Source organism: Pantherophis guttatus, chromosome 5, assembly GCF_059756535.1.
Source record: "Pantherophis guttatus breed Tessera chromosome 5, ASM5975653v1, whole genome shotgun sequence".
NCBI classification, from domain to species: Eukaryota; Metazoa; Chordata; class Lepidosauria; order Squamata; family Colubridae; genus Pantherophis; species Pantherophis guttatus.
In genome coordinates this window covers 53,941,143-53,962,553 of record NC_142067.1, presented here as the reverse complement: position 1 = coordinate 53,962,553, position 21,411 = coordinate 53,941,143, and the positions used below count along the sequence as shown (strand labels likewise).

Sequence of the window (21,411 nt, the reverse complement as noted above, 5' to 3'; positions counted from 1 at the left end):
TGTTGCAGCAAACAGCAAACAGCCTGCTTTACTTTCATTTTCGTTTTCAGCATAGCTTGATTAGCAGAAGGGGGAAAAAATCTGTTCCAGCAATTTACCTCTTTGCAGCAAGCAGCAGAGCCCTGCGCAAAACAGCTGAGAGCAAATCAGCTGAGAGTCGGGAGGCTGATCCAATCAACTTGTGCTAATTAGGCTGTGCTGAAGAGGAAAGGAGCTGTTTTTTCTTGCTATTTGCTTGCAAGGAGGTAACTGCTGCGAGGCAGAGGCCAAAGGGTGGGGGCCAGTGGGTGGGCGGGGCTACATTCGGTGTATAAGACACACCTAAATTTTCACCCTCTTTTAGGGGGGGAAAAGGTGCATTTTATACTCTGAAAAATACAGTATATACCGCTTCACAGTGCTTTACAACCCTCTCTAAGCGGTTTACAGCATCAACATATTGCCCTCAACAATCTTGATCCTCATTTTACCAACCTTGGAAGAATGAAAGGCTGAGTCAACCTTGAGCCTGATGATATTTGAACTGCCAAATTGCAGGCAGCCTGCAGGCAGCAGAAGTAACTGCAGTACTGCATTCTAACCACTGCACCACCACGGCTCAACGTTTTACAACAGCCAGTAATGATTTCTGAGGTCATTGTTAACTTCAAATGGTTGTTAAACAACTGGTCATAAAACAAGGATTACCAATAACTCAACCTTGCTGGACATTCTTTCTATATCTGATAGTTTACTTACTTGTTGGCTTTCATAAGGATGAAGAGGTAAAGTATTAACTCCAGCATCTGTTAGTTCTTGATCCACCTGCAATGTAAAGGCCCAAAAATACTTTCAACAGAGCATATATATATTTATTATAATCTTCAGTACGGAACATATTCAGAACTCTTAAAGTATGACAGACAACATAAAGATAAGCAACTATATGGCAAAGAGAATAGTTCTGATATTTAGAAAGAAAAAGAAGGGAGTTGATAAATTACTGAAAGATAATAATGCAGAAAGATGTTACTTGGCTTTACAAGTAGTCCTCATTCTCAAAAGTAGAAAACAATGGGGAAAATGCACCATCACCAGATATTGGAGATATTACAAAGATAGTTGGAGGGATGGGCTGAGTTGGTAAACCCTGACTGAATTCAAATGTGCTCACCATGGCTAAGATACTTAAGGAAAATCAGGTGCAGGACTGGTTGTTGGAGCATAGATTCCAAGGGGGAGGAAGAAGAGGAAAGGCAATATAAGCTTTTCCTATTCATCCTGGAACAACCCCCAATTTTTTCCCAAGTCAAACTAAGAAATTCCAAGCAACTGAGAACTGTCAGATTGAACTTCCAAGATGTAGCTGTTGTTCTAAGCACAAAATATGTTTATTGCTTTTGGTGCATTTTGATTATAATACTGAGCAGAAGAGACGTCAACAAGAACCCTAAAGCATCAAAGAAGCTTATATTTTTATTCTACTTTGACAATGACCAGATCTTTGGACTATGAAGGTACAGGGCTGTAGCTACCGTATTTTTCAGAGTATAAAATGCACCGGAATATAAGGCGCACCTTAGCTTTTGGGAAGGAAAATAAGAAAAAAGCTGATTGGCAGGTGGATCTGCCTCCCGGAATACCTCCAATCAGCTGTTCCCAGAGGTGAATTTTAGCAATAGGTTCCTTGGTTGTGAGCTCTGTGCCTTGCTTTTTTTTTTTTTTTTTTTTTTTGCTTTTTTTTCTGCCTCTGAAACTTCTGGAACTCTGTTTCAGAAAAAACTTTCTTTTCTGCCTCTGAAATCCTCCGAAACAGAGCTTCAGAAAAAAAGCCTCTGAAGCTCTGTTTGGGGGCTTCTTTTCTGAAGCTTCATTTCTGGTGCTTTTTTCAGCCTCTGAAACTTCCATTGAGAAGTTGGGCAGGGCTACATTCAGAGTATAAAACGCACCCAGATTTTCACCCTCTTTTTTGGGAGAAAAAGGTGCGTCTTATACTCCAAAAAATACGGTAGGTAGGGTTTTTTTTTTATGCTTCCTGCTAGGCTAAGAATAAAGGCTCTTCCTAGAAGAATGTTGAAATGGGAGATGGGGTTGGCAGCATTTTACCATATGAAATGAGAATGGAAACTTTCATTTGATTTGAAGCCTATGTTCTCTGTAAGAAAATGCATACCAGCAGGGGAGCAAACCAAATATGGGTGAGGCAAATCATCTTTTTAAAAAAATCTCCTTGTATTCTGGCCTACCACCATTGAGATCTGATTCATCGCTTCCAAAGAGCATTTGAAGCAGAATCACACAGCTTGTGTATACCAAAATACAAAAAATCCATTACTTGAGCGGCACTTGATTTTTCAGTAATTAGGCATATGCAATTAGCCGGTACATTTGAGATGCATCAAAATCAAACCAATGTCTATCAGTATAATGTGCAAACCGATCCTTACAGATTCTGTTTTGTCTGAAACCCAGAACAAATAAAATGTTCCATGTGTTGTTTCTGTCACACTATAACCATTCTAGAAGGGTTTGGCAAGAGGAAGAAAGTATTAGTTAATTAATATGCACAACATAATGTATTTTTCTCACCTGTATAGCAATCATCCTTGAACGGGGATTGTTTCTTGCTGATTTATTCTCTGTTTTCATTTTGGTAACAGAACTGCATTCAGCATCATTACAACAATGGTCCTCAATCTGGTCAAGATTATCTTTGCAAGTGTGAATGTCCGATTTCACTGCTATGCAAGGATTGTTCTGAAATGTATGTACTTGATCAACTGTGGTAAATTTATCAGCATTACCCTTGCTATGTGTTGCTTCTGAATCAGTATCAAAATAAGCATTATAATCTGCATATATATAACTGGTTTGCTCAGAAATATCTGGCATAAATGGCACTTGAGTAAAAACTGGAGATAGTCTCTCATTTACATATTCTGAATGAATTTCATTCAGAAATATTGTATGATCGTCAGATACAGTTGGAGACAAAGATACATTTGCCGCTGGTGCAGTGTCAGTTGTCTGACTAGAAAAGGAATATGAGGAAGCAAAAGGACTAAATGAGGAATGGCTAGTAGTCACATATTCTAAATTATTTGTAGATGTTGAAATATAAGGCTTATTAATAAAAGAGACAGGCTTAAATTCCTTAGCAGTTGGATTTAAACTGGAACTGCTATGGAAATTGTTTTCTTGACAGTACAGGCTCTCTGAGTAATTGTTTTCATCAATTTCAATGATTTCTGTATTTTCCTGCAGCATAATTGCGTGTTTCATCAATCCAATAAGATCATCTACCATAACAAAACGTAGAGATCCCAGAAGAAAAGATTTTAGACCACCAGCATTGTCCACTATCCTACGAGTGTCTGTGGGGAAATCTTCATATTCCCCAACTAATAGTGGATTATCAATTTCCATGGGACCATGTTCTTCCAAGATTTGAGAAAAATAGCTGTGAAAGTAATCAAAATATAATTTTAATATCAAAATAAGCATTCATAATCTGTATATATGCAATTAGATTGCTCAAAAGTGTCTAGAACAATTGACAATTATATTCCAAAGAAGCTGCATTCAGAAATATTGCATATTATTCAAATAGATGGAGGCAAAAAAAAACAGTATTTGCTATAGGAATGATGCAGCCATAAAGTCATCTGTTTGTTACTGGTTTACTTTTTAAATGCTCATTGTTACAAGAGTAACACAGCATGGAAATCTTAAGAATTCCAGTTTGAAATATAAAAATATCTATAAATTAGAAAATAGACTTGATGTCATTTTGTATTAAACACTACAGGGCTTTCCAAATATCACATGCTGCGGGAGAAGTTGGACAGTTTTCTTCATATTGTAGCATTGTCTGAATGCATCCTGAAATACCCACACATTTGAAAGGAAGTGTTATAAAGGAATGGCTCAGTTCAAGTATTAAACAAACATGCAGAGATTTCAAGGAAGTAGTCTTCTGGGACTGCCCCGCTTCCCTTTCCATATTGCTAGTACAAACGTGGTCAAAAGAGAACTGTAAACAAAGCTCAATGTTTGAACCCAACACAATGCTACTTGTTCTATAAAGACAATTTGCAACTTAAGGCAATTAACAAACTTTGTATTAAATCCTGGTATACGGAGCATCAGATACTTTCATATATTGGTGCCAAGCTATAACAGGTGGACATAGTTGGGATAAATACTTTACTGGCAATTAAAAAACAATTGCTACCAACCTGCCTTTTATTGATGATCTGCATACTGCATGAGTCAAAAAGAGGGCTGTGAAAATATCTACAGACCCCTCACATCCTGGACATAAACTGTTTCAACTTCTATTCTCAAAACAACGCTATAGGGCACTGCACACCAGAACAACTAGACACAAGGACAGTTTTTTCCCAAATGCCATAACTCTGCTTAACAACTAATTCCCACAACACTGTCAAATAATTTACTAAGACTGCATTACTATTCTTCTTCTCTTCCTTACTAGTATATATCTCTTCCCACTTATTACTATAACCATCTTGCTTATATCTCTCAATTTATATTGTTTTGATATGATTTGATAGCTTATTAGTAACCTTGACTATCACTAAGTGTTGTATCATTTTATTCTTGATGATGTATTTTATTCTCATGTACATTGAGAGCATATACAACAAAGACAAATTCCCTGTGTGTCCAATCACATTTGGCCAATAAAGAATTCTATTCTATTCTATTCTATTCTATTCTATTCTATTCTATTCTATTCTATTCTATTCTATTCTATTCTATTCTATTCTATTCTCTATTCTATTCTAAATTTCCAACAAAAAATAAGTTAATATAAACAGTAACTGGATTGACATAAAGGAAAATGGAAACAGTAACTGGATTGACATAAAGGATAAAGAACCATCTCACAAAGGCAGCATACAAGAAATAAAATGTTCCAAAGGATTCCCAGTAACAAATGATCTTAAAAGCTAACTTTGATCAGTCACATAGCAATCCATTGCTTTGCTTTAAAAAAAGAAAGTAAGGCACATTTGAAACAGATCCTTGGGAGGCTTCAATAGAAGATTTAGAAAAGAATGTCTCTTCATAAATTTAGCAAAAATACAAATGGGTTAGCTTGTAACAAAATAACAATTGTAATTCAATCAAACGCTTACTCCAATCTTTTTGTTTAATAAGTAGCACTCACTAAAAAGCTAAAATAAGAACATACTCATATAAGCTTTCACAAGTTGGATCTGGGTAATTGTCCAAAATTGTCTGATAACTGTTGTTAGATGAAGCAGTATTATACAACGCTTCAAATATCATAACTTGTTCATGAAGATCATCTGGGATTCTAAAAGGCTCATGTGGATTCATAAAACTTCTGTTGAGAAAAAAAACCCATGTAAAAAATAATGCACTGTAAACCATGGTGTGTCTAAATAGTTTATAGTTAAATTGTTCGATCAGATCACTACAATGAGAATTCTCAGTATGACAAAATGAAAATAGGCCAATAGTTTATTATACTAGTTGCAAACTAATCTTAATTCCAATGTACAATTACCATATTTTTCGGACTACAAGACGCGCCGGAATATCTGACGCACCTAGATTTCGAACAGGAAAACAAGAAAAAAATAGTTTTTGGCCTTCCATGCGTTTGGTTTTTGCCTTCCTGAGCCCCCAGGAACACTCTGCAGGCCTCCCAAACCCTCTGCGCGTCCCGTTTTTGCAAAAAATGGGCCTGTTTTTGGCAAAAACGGGACAAGCGAGAGGGGGTTCAGGAGGACAAAACCAGGGCTGTATTCCGTCTATAAGACGCACTGACATTTACACCCACTTTTTTTTTTGAGGGGGCGGAAGTGTGTTTTATAGTCCTAAAAATACGGTACATTATGAGCACTAACTGGAAAAGACAAATGCATCTTTCCATTTCAATGGTGGAATGAAACCCTTTTTGCAGGTTCTTTTACAAATTTACTAGAGCAGAGATTAATCAGGATTTTTTCACAATATTTCTGTGGGCTGCTGACAGAGTTGATTCTTATATAGTCTAAAGACTTTCCTCAAGGTACAAAGAGAATTAAGAAATAATTATTTGATTGTATATTCTAGTGCCTCTCCAACAGTGAAGAACTGTTTGATCCAGCATAAATTTCCCTTAGCAAAATAGAAAAGGAAGCAATATTTTGTTGAACTCCTCTCCCTCATTCATTATTCTCTATTCTATTTCTAAACAGTTTCCAAAAGGAAGCAGAATATCAGCAAAAGCTGCCTTATATCTTTTCCTTTTGAGGGAAGCCTTTGCAAATCAAAGAGCTTTTCACTGTCAAAGGGAAATGACACATAAAATGTATGTCTTACATTGGGTAGGGCACTGTATGTTTTAGATGCTTTAAAGACAGATTATGAACATATATATACGTGTGTGTGTGTGTGTGTGTGTGTGTGTGTGTGTGTGTGTGTTTTCATAGATTTTCACGGGTAGAGGTATGCAAGTCTTGGCGTGTTCGGGTCTTTTCCCGTGTAAGATTGAGAGTATTTTGGGACCTCGTCAAAACATCGCCAAGATACTCTCAATCTTTCATGGGAAAAGACCCGAATACGCCATTACTTGCATATATATTCTTTCTAGCCAGGTTTTACCTACGTAAGCTAAGATGTTCTGCAGCCCTGGTTCTGTGAAATCTCATTCACAAGTTTCTGGGCTTTTTGTATCTTGCTGACAAACAGCAACTCTGTGCTGCTCATTGGGAGACTCAGATAGCTATTTCTGCCTTGTAAGGCGTCATCAGTGAGCCACACCCTCTTCTCAAGTATCCTCCCTGTAAAGGTACGTTTCTTTTTCTTTTTCGTAGGCTTTTATGTGCATATTCTTTTTAGCCAGGTTTTACCTACGTAAGCTAAGATGTTCTGCAGCCCTGGTTCTGTGAAATCTCATTCACAAGTTTCTGGGCTTTTTGTATCTTGCTGACAAACAGCAACTCTGTGCTGTTCATTGGGAGACTCAGATAGCTATTTCTGCCTTGTAAGGCGTCATCAGTGAGCCACACCCTCTTCTCAAGTATCCTCCCTGTAAAGGTACAATGTTTCTTTTTCTTTTTCGTAGGCTTTTATGTGCATACTCTTTCTAGCCAGGTTTTACCTATGTAAGCTAAGATGTTCTGCAGCCCTGGTTCTGTGAAATCTCATTCACAAGTTCATCTTCGTAAATCTCATTCACAAGTTCATCTTCAACTTCATCTACGTAAGCTAAGATGTTCAGAAATACACATAAAACGTACGAAAAAGAAACACACACACACACACACACATATATTTCTTTTTCTTTTTCGTAGGCTTTTATGTGCATATTCTTTCTAGCCAGGTTTTACCTACGTAAGCTAAGATGTTCTTATAAGGCCTCATCAGTTAGCCACACCCTCATCTCATGTATCCTCCCTGTAAAGGTACAATATTTGTTTTTCTTTCTTTTTCGTAGATTTTATGTGTATTTCTCTTTAGCCAGGTTTTACCTATGTAAACCAAGATATTATGCAACCTTAGTTCAGTGAAATAATAAGGCCAAAATAGATCTATCTTAGTCTCCCAATGGGCAGCAAAGGGTCTGCTGCCTGCCAGAAGAAAAAAAGCCCAGAAACTAGTGAATTGTGATTTCACTGAACTAGGGCTGCATAATATCTTGGTTTACGTAGGTAGAACCTGGCTAAAGAGAAATATACACATACAGTTGCAAGAAAAAGTATGTGAACCCCTTGGGATTACGTGGAGTTTTGCATGAATTGGTCATAAAATGTGCTCTGAGCTTCATCTAAGTCACAACAATAGAAAAACACAGTCTGCTTAAAATAATACTACACAAACATTAGATGTTGCCATGGTTTAATTGAACATAACATATAAACATTCACAGTGCAGGGAGGAAAAAGTATGTGAGCCCCTAGCCTAATGACTTCTCCAAGAGCTAATTGGAGCCAGGAGTGAGCCAACCTTGACTCCAATCAGTGTGATGATATTGGATGTGTTGCTGACAGCTGTCCTGCCCTTTAAAAACACACACCTGTTTTGGGTTTACTGGTTTCAAGAAGCACTGTCTGATGTGAACCATGCCTCGCAGAAAAGAGCTCTCGGAAGACCTACGATCAAGAATTGTTGACTTGCATGAAGCTGGAAAGAGTTACAAAAGTATCTCCAAAAGCCTTGATGTTCATGTGTCCACGGTAACACAGACTGTCCACAAATGGAGAAAGTTTAGCACTGTTGCTACTCTCCCTAGGCGTGGTCGTCCTGTAAAAATGACTGCAAGAGCACAGCGCAGAATGCTTCATGAGGTAAAGAAGAATCCTAGAGTGTCAGCTAAAGACCTACAGAAATCTCTGGCACATGCTAACATTTTTGTTGACACATCTACAATAAGGAAAACATTAAAAAAGAATGGAGTACATGGGAGGACACCACGGAGGAAGCCATTGCTGTCCAAAAAAAATATTGCAGCATGTTTGCAGTTTGCAAAAGAGCACCTGGATGTTCCACAGCACTACTGGCAAAATATACTGTGGACAGATGAAACCAAAATTGAGTTGTTTGGGAAGAACACACAACACTATGTATGGAGAAAAAAAGGCACAGCACACCAACATCAAAACCTCATCCCCACTCTAAAACATGGCGGAGGGAGCATCATGGTTTGGGGCTGCTTTGCTGCCTCAGGGCCTGGATGGACTGTTGTCATTGATGGGAAAATGAATTCCAGAGTTTATCAAGACATTTTGCAGGAAAACGTACAACCATCTGTCTGCCAACTAAAGCTCCGCAGAGGATGGGTGATGCAACAGGACAATGACCCAAAGCATACAAGTAATTCAACAAAAAAATGGCTTCAACAGCACAGAATATGCCTTCTGGAGTGGCCCAGTCAGAGTCCTGACCTCAACCCGATTGAAATGCTGTGGCATGACTTTAAGAGAGCGATTCACACCAGACATCCCAAGAATATTGCTACACTGAAACAGTTTTGTGAAGAGGAGTGGTCCAAAATTACTCCATATGGTTGTGCAGGTCTGATCTGCAACTACAGGAAACGTTTGGTTGAGATTATTGCTGCCAAAGGAGGGACAACCAGTTATTAAGTCCAAAGGTTCACATACTTTTTCCTCCCTGCACTGTGAATGTTTACATGTTATGTTCAATTAAACCATGGCAACATCTAATGTTTGTGTAGTATTATTTTAAGCAGACTCTGTTTTTCTATTGTTGTGACTTAGATGAAGTTCAGAGCACATTTTATGACCAATTCATGCAAAACTCCACATAATCCCAAGGGGTTCACATACTTTTTCTTGCAACTGTATATGTATGTATGTATGTATGTATGTATTTCCCACTCAAAAAATTATTTATCTGAATCTAATTAAGATTAGATTTTTGAAGAATGCATTTTCATGCACCACTACTTACAATGAATTTTCTTCAGAAAATATATTGTCTTCTTCTTGAGTTACTGTACCAACTCCACCAGAGACAACTAAAATAGCCTAAATTAAGAACAGAAAAACTTGTTTAAAAGTAAAAACTAGGCAAACTATAATTAAAATTGACAAACCTTACTTGCATACTACAAACATCTTTGAATACATGAGTAAGAAATAGTATTTTATATCCGCAGAATTGATCAAAAATATTTCTCAAAACTAGATATACATTTTAAGAAAAATGCCAATTGTTGTTCCTTTTGCACTGAATTTTGACATTATTTACAACTGCAGCCAACTTCAGTTGAACTTGGGAGCGAAAAGGACTAAAGCTGTGATGGCGAACCTATGGCACGTGTGCCAGAGGTGGCATGCAGAGCTCTCTCTGACGGCACATCGCCGCAGTTCAGCTCTGTTGCACATGCGTGCGCACCTCCCACTGGCCAGCTGGTCTTCAGCTCTCTGCCATGCATGCATGGGGGGCAGCATGTGCATGCGCGGGGGACAGGGTGCACACGGGGCGCATGTGGGGTGTGTGCACATGCGTGGGGGCACGCATTTGGTGGCCGGCATGCATGCATGGGGGTGCATACGGGGGGTGCCTGCGGGAGAGGTGTGCGCATGGGGGCATGTGGGGGTTCGTGCGCATGCACAAGGCCCATATGCATTGCATTTTGGGGGTTCAGGTGCACTTGCGCACACATGCTTTGGGCACTCAATCCGGAAAAGGTTAGCCATCACTGGACTAAAGTATTAATGATTGCTGTGGGAACTACTTTTAGCTAACTCTTCAGGTATTATCCTGATGATTATTGATGAATAAAATCCAATTAGAATTGCTTTGTTTGCTTTGTTCCAGCCAAGACTTTGTTTACCAAATGAATTATGACTTAAGCTTTTGCGTCTTATCATTTGTAAAATTATGTAACATTAACTTAAGGCTCATCATTTATCCTTCTGAGTAAGTTTTTTTTTTTTATGATGGATATTTTTGAGCACTTTCATAAATCACAATAATTCAACAGTGTTGAAATTATTAAGTTGCATTTCAATTAGAATATAAAAATATTTAAAAGCCAAAGCTTTCTTCTCATCGGACAGAAATGCCCATTTAACATATCTTCTGCCAACATTTTGGAAATACCTTTAAAGTATTTTTTTTCCTCTGAAAAAAAATACACATATTTTTAAACAAATATATTAATATGAGTTTTTAATTAGCTGGATTTTTTCCCTTATATTCTTAAAACCCTAAACAGCCAAAAATTGAGTATCAACATAAGTTCAGAGCTAAATATTTTTGGAAGAATTGAAATAAGGACATGGTGGTACCTTGGTACTCATCCGTGATTCGTTCTGGGAGGTGCAACAAGTACTAAAAACAACAGATACCCAGCAAACCACATGACTTACCCCATTTATTTCAGCCAGAAGTAGTAAGTCACGAGGCAGCCAATGCTAGCAAGTTTTATCTTGCACATCAAATACCAGGAGAAAGATGACTACTAGGACAAGATTTTTGCTTCAAAATGCATCGAGTACCCAATTCGACAAATTTTGAAGCAGTCAAGTACCAAGGTACCATTACACATTGTTTTTGAAACACAAAATAAAACAAAACATACAAAAATGGTCTCCAACCACTAAGCAGAGAGAAATGTAAAGAAAACAAAGCAGATGATGTTTGTTAGATTTAATATTGTGGATGTATTTTAAAACTATTTACCTTGGATTCTTTTGATTTTTTCCTGTTTTTATTTTTAACTTTGATAGCATTATTCTACAAGAAAAAATAAATTTAATGTTTAGCATTTACCATGTCACATCAATATATTACACGGAAAAAAACTGCTCTTTTTTTCAGGATAATGGTTATTTTAAAAAATTTGGAACTGTTGGGAACATTATGGGCTTCAGTATTGAACAATAAGGAAAAAAACGCAGTGATCACTGATGTCAAAACATTACAATTATATATGAGAAATAAACAGACCCAATATACTGGCTGTTTGTTAATTGTTTAAATAAGAAAACAGAAACCTTGAATATATAGATGAACTGTGCTGAATCAGGTCAAAGACCCAGCTTCCAGCATTCTGTTCCCAGAGTGGCCCATCAAATGCTCTTTGATTCTCATAAGGTAAACACAAGTTTACCTCTCTCCTTTCTAATTTATTATATCTAAGACAAAACTGACAAAGCCTACTTGGGATTAAAATAATACATGCAATGTGACACCAAATCTAAAATTAATAGGAAGATTAACATTGTCTATTTCTTCTAAACTACTTCAAATTATTACTGTATTTTTCGGAATATAAGACGTACCTTAGTTTTTGGGGAGGAAAATAAGAAAAAAAACTGATTGGTGGGTTGATCAGCCTCCCGGAATACTCCCAATCAGCTGTTCCCAGTGGTGAATTTTAGCAACAGGTTCATTGGTTGTAAACTCTGTGCCTTGCTTTTTCTTCTGCCTCTGAAACTTCTGAAACTCAGTTTCAGAAAAAACTTTTTTTTCTGCCTCTGAAAGCCTCCGAAACAGAGCTTCAGAAAAAAAGGCTTTTTTTCTGAAGCTCTGTTTGGAGGCTTTTTTTCTGAAGCTTCTTTCAGAGGCTTTTATTTTGAAGAACTATCTGTACTCTGTTCAATCTCCTTTCTTTGGTATTGGTATGTACATTAATCTCTTCCGATCTGTTGCTTATTGTGTCATTCTCCAGATTTATTAGCATAGTTTGGTTAGAATCTTCATTGATTATTCTTTTGTTGCTTGCCATATTATGTTAGATAAAAGCCTTTCTGAGGCTTTTTTTCTGAAGCTTCTTTCAGCCTCTGAAATCTCTGTTTGGGAGGCTGGGCGGGGCTACATTCAGAGTATAAGACACACCCAGATTTTCACCCTCTTTTTTGGGGGAAAAAAGGTGCGTCTTATACTCCGAAAAATACAGCAATTCATTCACATTTTAATTGCAACTGAAATAAACAGAAAAAACAAACTTACTGAAGTAGTTTCAGTATATTCCTTCTTTAATACAATAAAAGGATTATCTATTGAAAAAATAAATTTTATTTATTTAAGAAAATATACAAAAAGCACAAAACATTATAAAGTATTCTTTTAAAAAAACACTAAATTCCAGGACTCACTTCATTCGGATAACACTTATGCTTTTATAGTCAGAATACAACAGTTATTCAAATAAGTGAATTAAAGACAAACAATAATTTCAGTACAATACACAAAATAGGCTTAGATGGGATTCTTCATACCTATGACTACAGAAATCAATAAACCAGCAAACCTGCCATTATATACACAACAAACATACAACTAAATCATAGTCAATGGTATAATCAAAATAAACGTCCATCCCCATCAAAGACGTGCTGAGAGTTTATATACCCAACAGTACCTATACATTGTTAGTTTGCCTAATCTCTATATCTGCATCACAATCTACCCCTCACCCAAAACATTACTATTTGTAATATTATGTGGGAAAATCTTGGGAGGAAAAGCCACAGCCTAGGCTGTGATGGCGAACCTATGGCACACGTGCCGGAAATGGAACGCAGAGCCATCTCTCCAGGCACGCAAGCTGTCACTTGTTGCTCTTCCGGATTCCGGCGCACTGGCCAGCTGGTCTTTACGTGCATGGGAGCACCAGAAACCAGAAGACCAGCCACCCGGCACGCACATGTGCACCAGGTGGCTGCTCTTCTGATTTCTGGCATGGGTGCATGCTCCCGTTTCATCACACAGTGCCGAAAAGGTTCTCCAACATTGGCCTAGGCAATGGTCTGATAAATGAAATGTGACACTAAAATAGAGGGGCACTGAACTTTTTTCAGAAGAGACCTTCCCTCATATTTGGGAGAGTAAAAGTGAGTGAGAGGAGGAGTACTTTCAGACTTGCAAGGCTTTGGTAAAGTAAACTTACAGCAAAAACAGAGCTAGCACTCCTGTGGGTGCTTCCTGTCTAGCCTGACATTACCTGAAAAATCAGCTATTCCTTTCTGCCAAGTTATTTCTGGGGATTTCTTTCAAATTGGTGATAAGTATTTCATAAGAGTGCCTTTTATGCATCCTTGCACACTTACCCAGGTTATCAAAATAGTCATCTAAACATTGATGAAGAATTGGGAAACATTGTCTATTTTCTTCTAATAACCACACTAAGTAGCGAAGTTCCGTAAGTGACAATTCTTCTAAGTATTCTATTATTTCATGTGCATCTTCAGATAAGCAGGTGAATGTTTTGCTGAGTTTAATACCATATTTCTCATTCCAGAGGACTGCTACTGAATTAAAATCAATCTGTAGAATGTAAGTTATATATTCTGAGAGAAAAAATTCAGTAGCTTTTAAACCTGAAAAATAATAGAAATAGTAATAATAATAGCACAGTAGAACTAATAAGGTTCATGTGAAGATTATCATTTATCATTTGGTTTACATTTATCTCTCTCTCTTTCTGTGTGTGGGGGGCATGTTTGTGTGTGTTTGAGTGATAACCTGCTTATTTTGGGAAGTTTTGAATATTCTTAAATACTTTTTGGAGAACATATTTGAGAATGCTATACTAGAGAACATTACATTAATTGCTATTTTCATATTACTATTGTATTTTACTTTTGCACCACTCTTTTTCCTAAAGAGATACAAAAATAATAAAAACCTTCAATTAAAAAAAAAACCATTTACCCTTTTGAAATAGAAGTTAATTATGATGGAGATACTGTACATGCTGTATTCTACAAAATAAATAAAATAACTTTAATTTACATATAGTTTCTGGAAACATTCTGATTTTAGATTAATCATAATAAAAATGGCATAGATTTTAAGGGAGAAAGAAAATCAGCAGAGTAAAATAAATGTGATAATTTCCATCTAACTCCTGGTCCTCAATTGTCATAACAAATTAAAAATCTATACAGAAGACTATTCTTAAATCTGTTGAAAGCATGCCACTGCAAATAGCATATTATAACTAACAAATTAGAAAGAAGTTCTGACAAGAAACTTAGTAGAAAAAAATATTGGCAGCCAAGATACTTTTCTAGTCCCTCAAAAGATTTAATGTGACTGATTTTTAAGGGACTGTTTCTAGACTGTAGTTATGACAGGTGTAATTATACCTGCTTTAGAATAAACTTTATTATATATATATATATGATGTGATGTGATGTCTCGCTGCCTGGAGGCCGTGCGGGTCTGGATGGGGAGGAACAGGCTCAGACTCAACCCTTCCAAGACCAAGCGGTTGTGGCTTCCGGCGTCCCGATATAGTCAGCAGGTGCCATCGCTGACTATTGGGGGTGAATCTTTGCCCCCCCCAGAGAGGGCTCGCAATCTGGGTGTCCTCCTGGACGCACGGCTGTCTTTAGAAGAGCATATGACGGCCGTGGCCAGGGGGGCCTTTTATCAGGTTCGCCTGATTCGCCAGTTGCAGCCCTTTCTGGACCGGGATGCCCTGCGCACAGTCACTCATGCCCTTGTTACCTCCCGGTTGGACTATTGTAATGCTCTCTACATGGGGCTCCCCTTGAAGAGCACTCGGAGGCTCCAACTGGTCCAGAATGCGGCTGCGCAGGTGGTTATGGGTGCAACCCGTTGCGCCCACATGACACCCCTCCTGCGCGAGCTGCACTGGCTCCCAGTGGTCTTCCGGGTGCAATTCAAGGTGTTGGTCACCACCTTTAAAGCGCACCATGGCACAGGACCCGGGTACCTTCGAGACCGTCTTCTGCCACTGATAGCCTCCCACCGACCAGTCCGCTCCCACAGAGCGGGTCTCCTCAGGGTGCCATCGGCCAAGTCATGTCGGCTGGCGACACCCAGGGGGAGGGCCTTCTCTGTGGGAGCCCCAGCCCTGTGGAATGAACTGCCCCCGGAAATTCGTAAGATTTCTGACCTCCGGGTATTTCGCTGCGCACTCAAGACCCTGTTGTTCCGCCAGGCTGGGTTAGCAACATAATTTTAAATTGGATGTTTTAAATTTTTGGGGTTTTAAATTAAGACAAAATTATTTAATATTTTTAAATTATTTTAAATTGATGTTGATTCTGTTTTTAAATAGGCTGTACACCGCCCTGAGTCCTTCGGGAGAAGGGCGGTATAGAAATAAAATTATTATTATTATTATTATTATTATTATTATTATTATTATTATTATTATTATTATTATTATTATTATTATTGTATGTATGTGTATGTATGTATGTATGTATGTATGTATGTATGTATGTATATTTTCTTACTTCTTCGTAGGGTTTATGTGTGTTTTTCCTCTAGCCAGGTTTTCCCTACGTAACCAAGGTTTTTCTGCAGCCCCAGCTCAGTAGAATCACATCCACTCGATTCTGGGCTTTTTTTCCTTTCTAGCAGCCAGAAAGCTCTTCCTGCTAGGTGGGAGACCTATATAGATCTATTTCCAGCTCGTTTGCTTTCATCAGTAGGCCACACCCACATCTTATGTATCCTCCCTGTAAAGGTATAGTATCTATTTTCTTACTTCTTCGTAGGGTTTATGTGTGTTTTTCCTCTAGCCAGGTTTTCCCTACATAACCAAGGTTTTTCTGCAGCCCCAGCTCAGTAGAATCACATCCACTCGAGGGAAAACGTAAATATATATATACATATACATATACATATACATATACATATACATATACATATACATATACATATACATATACATACATACATACATACATACATACATACATACATACATATATATATATATATATATATATATATATATATATATATATATATATATATATATATATATATATTAGGCCTTTGAAAGATTTTAAGAGTCACTTCACAAAGCAGATTAGTGGAAATGACACTCCTTTCTTTGAAGCACTCCAGCAGTTGCACCATTGCAAGGCTGCTTTGAAAGCTGTTCTGGATTATCTCCACTTGCCTGTGTGTTCAATAGACACTTTGCTTTGTTGGAAGTCCCAGTGCAGAGCACTAGGAGGCTGCCCACTGAGGGAATACCTTTTATAATATATTTAAATACAGGTAGTCTTCGACTTACAACCAAAACTGAGCCCAAAATTTTCGTTGCTAAGCAAGACAGTTGTTAAGTATACTTTGCCTCATTTTATGAACTTGCCACAGTTGTTAAGCGAATCACTGTAGCTGTTAGTAACATGGTTGTTAAGTGAATCTGGCTTCACCACTGACTTTGCTTGTCAGATCACAAGACCCCACAACATTGTACCAGTCATAAATATGAACCAGTTGCCAAGTACCCGCATTTTGATCTTGTGACATGGGGATACTGTAATGGTCATAAGTGTGAAAAACGGTCATAAGTTGCTTTTTTCAGTGCCATTGTTACGTTGAAGGTCACTAGCCAAATAGTTGTAAATCGGGGACTACCTGTAATAATCTTAACTTTCCTTAAGAACAAAGCATAAGGGAATTTGCAGATCAGAATTAATAAGAATAGTTCCAGGTTTACAACAGCTAAGAAATGTGTCTTCTTTAAGATAAACAAACCTCATTCATAAATTCCATGAGCTACAGTATTTATAGTCCTAGAATGAAACAATAAAGGATTTATTACAGGACTATAGAAAACATGACCATACCATTATTATCAAGATGTTTCATCCAATCATGTAGCTTAGGATCCACGTCTTCAAATTCACTTACAACATGTACAAAAATTCTTGTCTTCACTCTATCATTTTTAGCAATTAAAAAGCTTACGAGCTGGTCCATTATTTCAGCCGATGATAGACAACTTGTTGAAAAGAGTGCATAATCCTCTTCACTAAGTACCCACCATGAAAGCAATTCAATCAGAAGTTTGAAGGCATCACGTACACCATCTTGTATAGTCATTGTATATCGTCCAATAAGTTGTAGGATTGTATCCTCAACAAAAAAATTCTTTGGAATATTTCCTAAGATAAAGCAAATACTGTGATGGACAAACTTTGGTGATATAAACAAAGCATCAATATATAGTTATATGCAGATAGTCTCAAAAGAAAGATCTATATTCAGATACCTTTAAAGCTATCATCTTTTGCCACGTTACTTCTGTTAAATACTTCAAGATTTCTGAAGGAGACTGCTTCTTTTATAAATTTTCTTCTTAGTTTTTTCTCCTGTTTTACTTGTAACTTCCTAAAACTGATGCAAACAATTAAGACTGCGCCTTACAAGACATTTTTTTAAAAAAAATTGCTTTAACAATATAGGCATATAAGTCACCACTGAAAAGTCAAAACCATCAATGCTTGAAATATGCAAATACTCTTGCCCAATTGCTGTTAGAGAAAGCAAAGAGGAACTAGCCAAAGAGCTATGTGAGCGCAACAGGTATATGGACAGCTCCCAGTGAAGATGAAATTCAGAAGCACTTTGACAAGTACGTGACGTAATCTTTAAATATTAAAATGTGTCATCATTTATTAATTAAAAGGTACATGAACTTTAGTAACCTGGAAAATTGTCTGTAGCCTAATACGGGCTAATATGGACATTTAAGATTTACACAACTAATATACGCTTAATGAAATAATACATAAGATTCCAAAAGAACCACTTATAATGGCATCATTCCCACAAAGCTCTATTACATTCAACAGAATTAAACATGGTTAAGTAATTCTACAATCTGTGTAAATAATCATTAATAGAAGTCACAAATTTGTATGACTACTGATTGTATTTATACTATACTACTATGTCCCATTCACAACCAATATTCTTTTCCAAATGTAAATCCAATTAAAAATTAAAAAGTTGATAAATGCTGATTTTTACAGGGCTTAGAAACTTTTGAACATTATTACTCATTAGCTCAAAGTGACTTAGCGAAGTCCTATTAACCTTGATAGGTAATTCAAGGCTGGAGGATAAGAAATCAAAGTATCCAAAGTTATCACAGTCAAACTATCAGCAATACCTTTGTGTATCCCATTCTAAGAAATAGCATTTTTAATAACATTGCTAGTTCATCTCTTCTTACTGGGAATATGTTGTTAAAAAAACTATTACCTGCAGAGTTTGGAAACTTACCTTGAGCATTTCTGCTTTAGAACAGGCCTTGGAGGATTCTTGGTTATTATTTTATGTTCAAACTAGGAAAGCAAAAAATAACAGCTTCAAATATTCCTTTAATATTATGTTATTGTGTTTTTTAACATGAAGGAGATGCTGCTATGCTATAAGATTAATTCATATTAGTATGCTTTACTAGGACCACAAGTATTATTTCGTAAAATAAATTATACATTATTTTATTCAATGTTACAATATAGTTATGCAATAGATTCTTTTCATTTCAATGTTATCAGTGTTTTGCATCTCATCCGTCATTTTTCTCAACTATCAACATTAGCTGAAAATATTGTTATACAGGTAGCCTTCATTAATGATGGTCTTATTATCAATGGTTTTGCATCAGAGTTTTTTCTCCATCTCTGCAGTTGGAAAAAACCTCCCACCAAGCTTGTTATCCACAGTAAAGGGTTTTGCATATCAACAGTTTTGATAAGTGGTTTTGTTTAGAGGAGGACACTTGAAGTGGGTTTTTATGTGTGCATGTATTTTACAGCCACACAAAAAAGTGGATAGGCATTTCCTGCATGTGCAAGAACTACCCTTTTCAGGAATTCATCCACTGGAATGTCAGGATACATACAAAACCCACCTGTATAATTTTTCAGCAACAACCTAAGTTTTTTTTAACTATTCTTCCCAGCTAGCCTGATGTTTAAAAAGACTGCTACTCTTCAAACTGCATTTAAGTGATATGGGGCAAACTACATGCATATGTATTTCTTCTTTATTATTTGTCTATTCAGCACAAATTTCCCAACTGCCTTGGATGTTAACAGGAAGGAAGAAACTTTCTACTTTAGAGAAAGCAGAACTCTGAAATGTACATTCTTGGATCCTTTTATTCATAACTGGTACAACAAGCACACATGACTAAATCCAAAATTCCTACCTGCAGCAAAATAATATCTCAGCATTTTGATTCCACTGAAAGATTTCTTTAAAAAAAACTTAATTAATACTTACTTCACATTTGACAATACCAGAAGAACTGAAGACAGTGATTTTAGAAATAAGGCCACTACAATCTGGAGTGAAACACATCTCTTGAAGAATATCCTGTGGACATTAGCAGAAAATGTATTTGTGGACAGGATTTCATTGCAAGATTTGTGGCATTAACATATTACTTTTGAATTTACACTGAATATAAGTGCTGTATAAATGACATAGCTATGGCATTATTTTATTGTTTTGTTCCTATTTCCTTTCAAATATTAATTTATACATTATTACTGTTGAATATTTACTGTATCATGAATGGATCCATGGTTTTATTATCCTCCTTAGCAACCTGAATTCAAAGACTTCATAACTGACTGAGCTCATTCAGGGTAGCTAAAATTTATTAGGTTATTTTGCAAACTGCAAACAAAATACTGTAAGGGAAGAATGTACAAGAAATAACTACTTCTCCTATAATGCTACAGTATATTGTAGTGGTTCAGGATAGAAAGTGGGAGACTGGGAGTACTAGTTCCATCTTAGGCACAAAGCAAGCTGGGTGACCTTGGGCTAGTCACTCTTTCTCAACCCAAGGAAAGAGGCAATGGCAACCATTTCCAAAAAACTTTGCCAAGAAAACTGCAGGGACTTGTCCAGGGAGTCTCCAAGAATCAGACATGGCTGAATAGGGAGGAGGGGGGAGATTCCCTTACATTCTTTGAATGATCTGAAGCTTATATAAATCTGAACTGATGAATTTTCCTTATTATGGATGAAAGCATCTTGATGATACAACAAATAATGATCATACAGATGCATATCAAGCATGCATAACTTATGAAATTCCATTCGATTTAATAAAAGACTAAGCAACATTCACAAAGAGAATTTCAAGAAGTTACCTTATCATTTTTATCACAATATCTTGTAGCTTTTACTTTTTTCCAGCAGCTTAAATGAAATTCTACTATACACTGTTTACAGCAGGCAATACGTATAAAACCCTGAAATTTGGGGAAAAAAAATATTAACCCTGCAAAAATTTGATGAAGCACAAATAAATAGTACTAGAAAAGTAATGTTTTCCAAAAATGTCTACAACATAATTAAAATATAATACTTACCTTGAAATCCGGGTCATTAAAATATATTTTGACTTTATGTGCTTGGCATTGCTGATAGCGACATACTGCATCTGGTTTGGGTGGAAACTTGCATTCTGTAATACAGTCTTCCAATATAACCTATGACCCCCCAAAAATCAAAGTTATATACTGTCACTTGTTCCCTGGAGATTATGTATTGCTAAACACTGCTAAGCTTAAGAACAACTTCAAAAGACGACATTTAAGGCAAAAGAACATCTGTATACATCACACTTAAAAGTCCACAAATATATAATTGTTAAATACACAGTACCATAAAATATCACTTTAAGTGAAAGATGGAATATTTTAATTTCAATTTTCAATATGGAGGCCTTTTTTCATCAATTAGAAAATCAATGCCTGAATTTGTCTACTAGTGTAGTAATTGTACAGTCAGTTAAGATTGACTCAAGGCTTTTAGCTTTATTAAAACAATGCAAGATGCCTTCTGTATTACAACAGTAGCATAGATATTTTAAGAAGCATTTTCTCAGTGAAGTTATCAATTCAATCAGGTTAAAGACATTTAAAGCATCATTTTTTTAATTGTCAACATAACCATCCTGTTCCTCAGCTAATAAATGCTGATTTATTATGCATAGGAAATCTTTTACATGTAGGAATTCCCTTTGAGCCCAATTTAAAATGCTGATTTTTTTTAACTATTAAACACTAAATCATTTGGGTTTATTTGAAAGACAAATATGCTCAGAGAAGATTATCAAAATGCTAATAGATAACCAAGACAAGACAGAACTATTCATTTGACACAGGCTTC

At 36.6% G+C, this 21,411-nt stretch overlaps 1 protein-coding gene across 4 annotated transcripts in view; it reads right to left on the bottom strand.

The window, feature by feature from the left end:
• TTC3 (tetratricopeptide repeat domain 3) overlaps positions 1 to 21,411 on the bottom strand; it is a 70,159-nt gene that overhangs the window by 18,518 nt on the left and 30,230 nt on the right. For all 4 annotated transcript variants that reach the window (XM_034441931.3, XM_087871254.1, XM_087871253.1 and 1 more), the window contains 13 exons: positions 20,610 to 20,729; positions 20,388 to 20,489; positions 19,507 to 19,599; positions 18,499 to 18,560; positions 17,483 to 17,607; positions 17,058 to 17,375; positions 13,545 to 13,814; positions 12,445 to 12,491; positions 11,173 to 11,226; positions 9,433 to 9,509; positions 5,201 to 5,356; positions 2,569 to 3,439; positions 739 to 804 (listed from right to left, as the gene is read on the bottom strand). In XM_034441931.3, the coding sequence (XP_034297822.2) occupies positions 739 to 804; positions 2,569 to 3,439; positions 5,201 to 5,356; positions 9,433 to 9,509; positions 11,173 to 11,226; positions 12,445 to 12,491; positions 13,545 to 13,814; positions 17,058 to 17,375; positions 17,483 to 17,607; positions 18,499 to 18,560; positions 19,507 to 19,599; positions 20,388 to 20,489; positions 20,610 to 20,729 (2,361 nt within the window). The remainder of the gene's footprint in view (positions 1 to 738; positions 805 to 2,568; positions 3,440 to 5,200; positions 5,357 to 9,432; positions 9,510 to 11,172; positions 11,227 to 12,444; positions 12,492 to 13,544; positions 13,815 to 17,057; positions 17,376 to 17,482; positions 17,608 to 18,498; positions 18,561 to 19,506; positions 19,600 to 20,387; positions 20,490 to 20,609; positions 20,730 to 21,411) is intronic.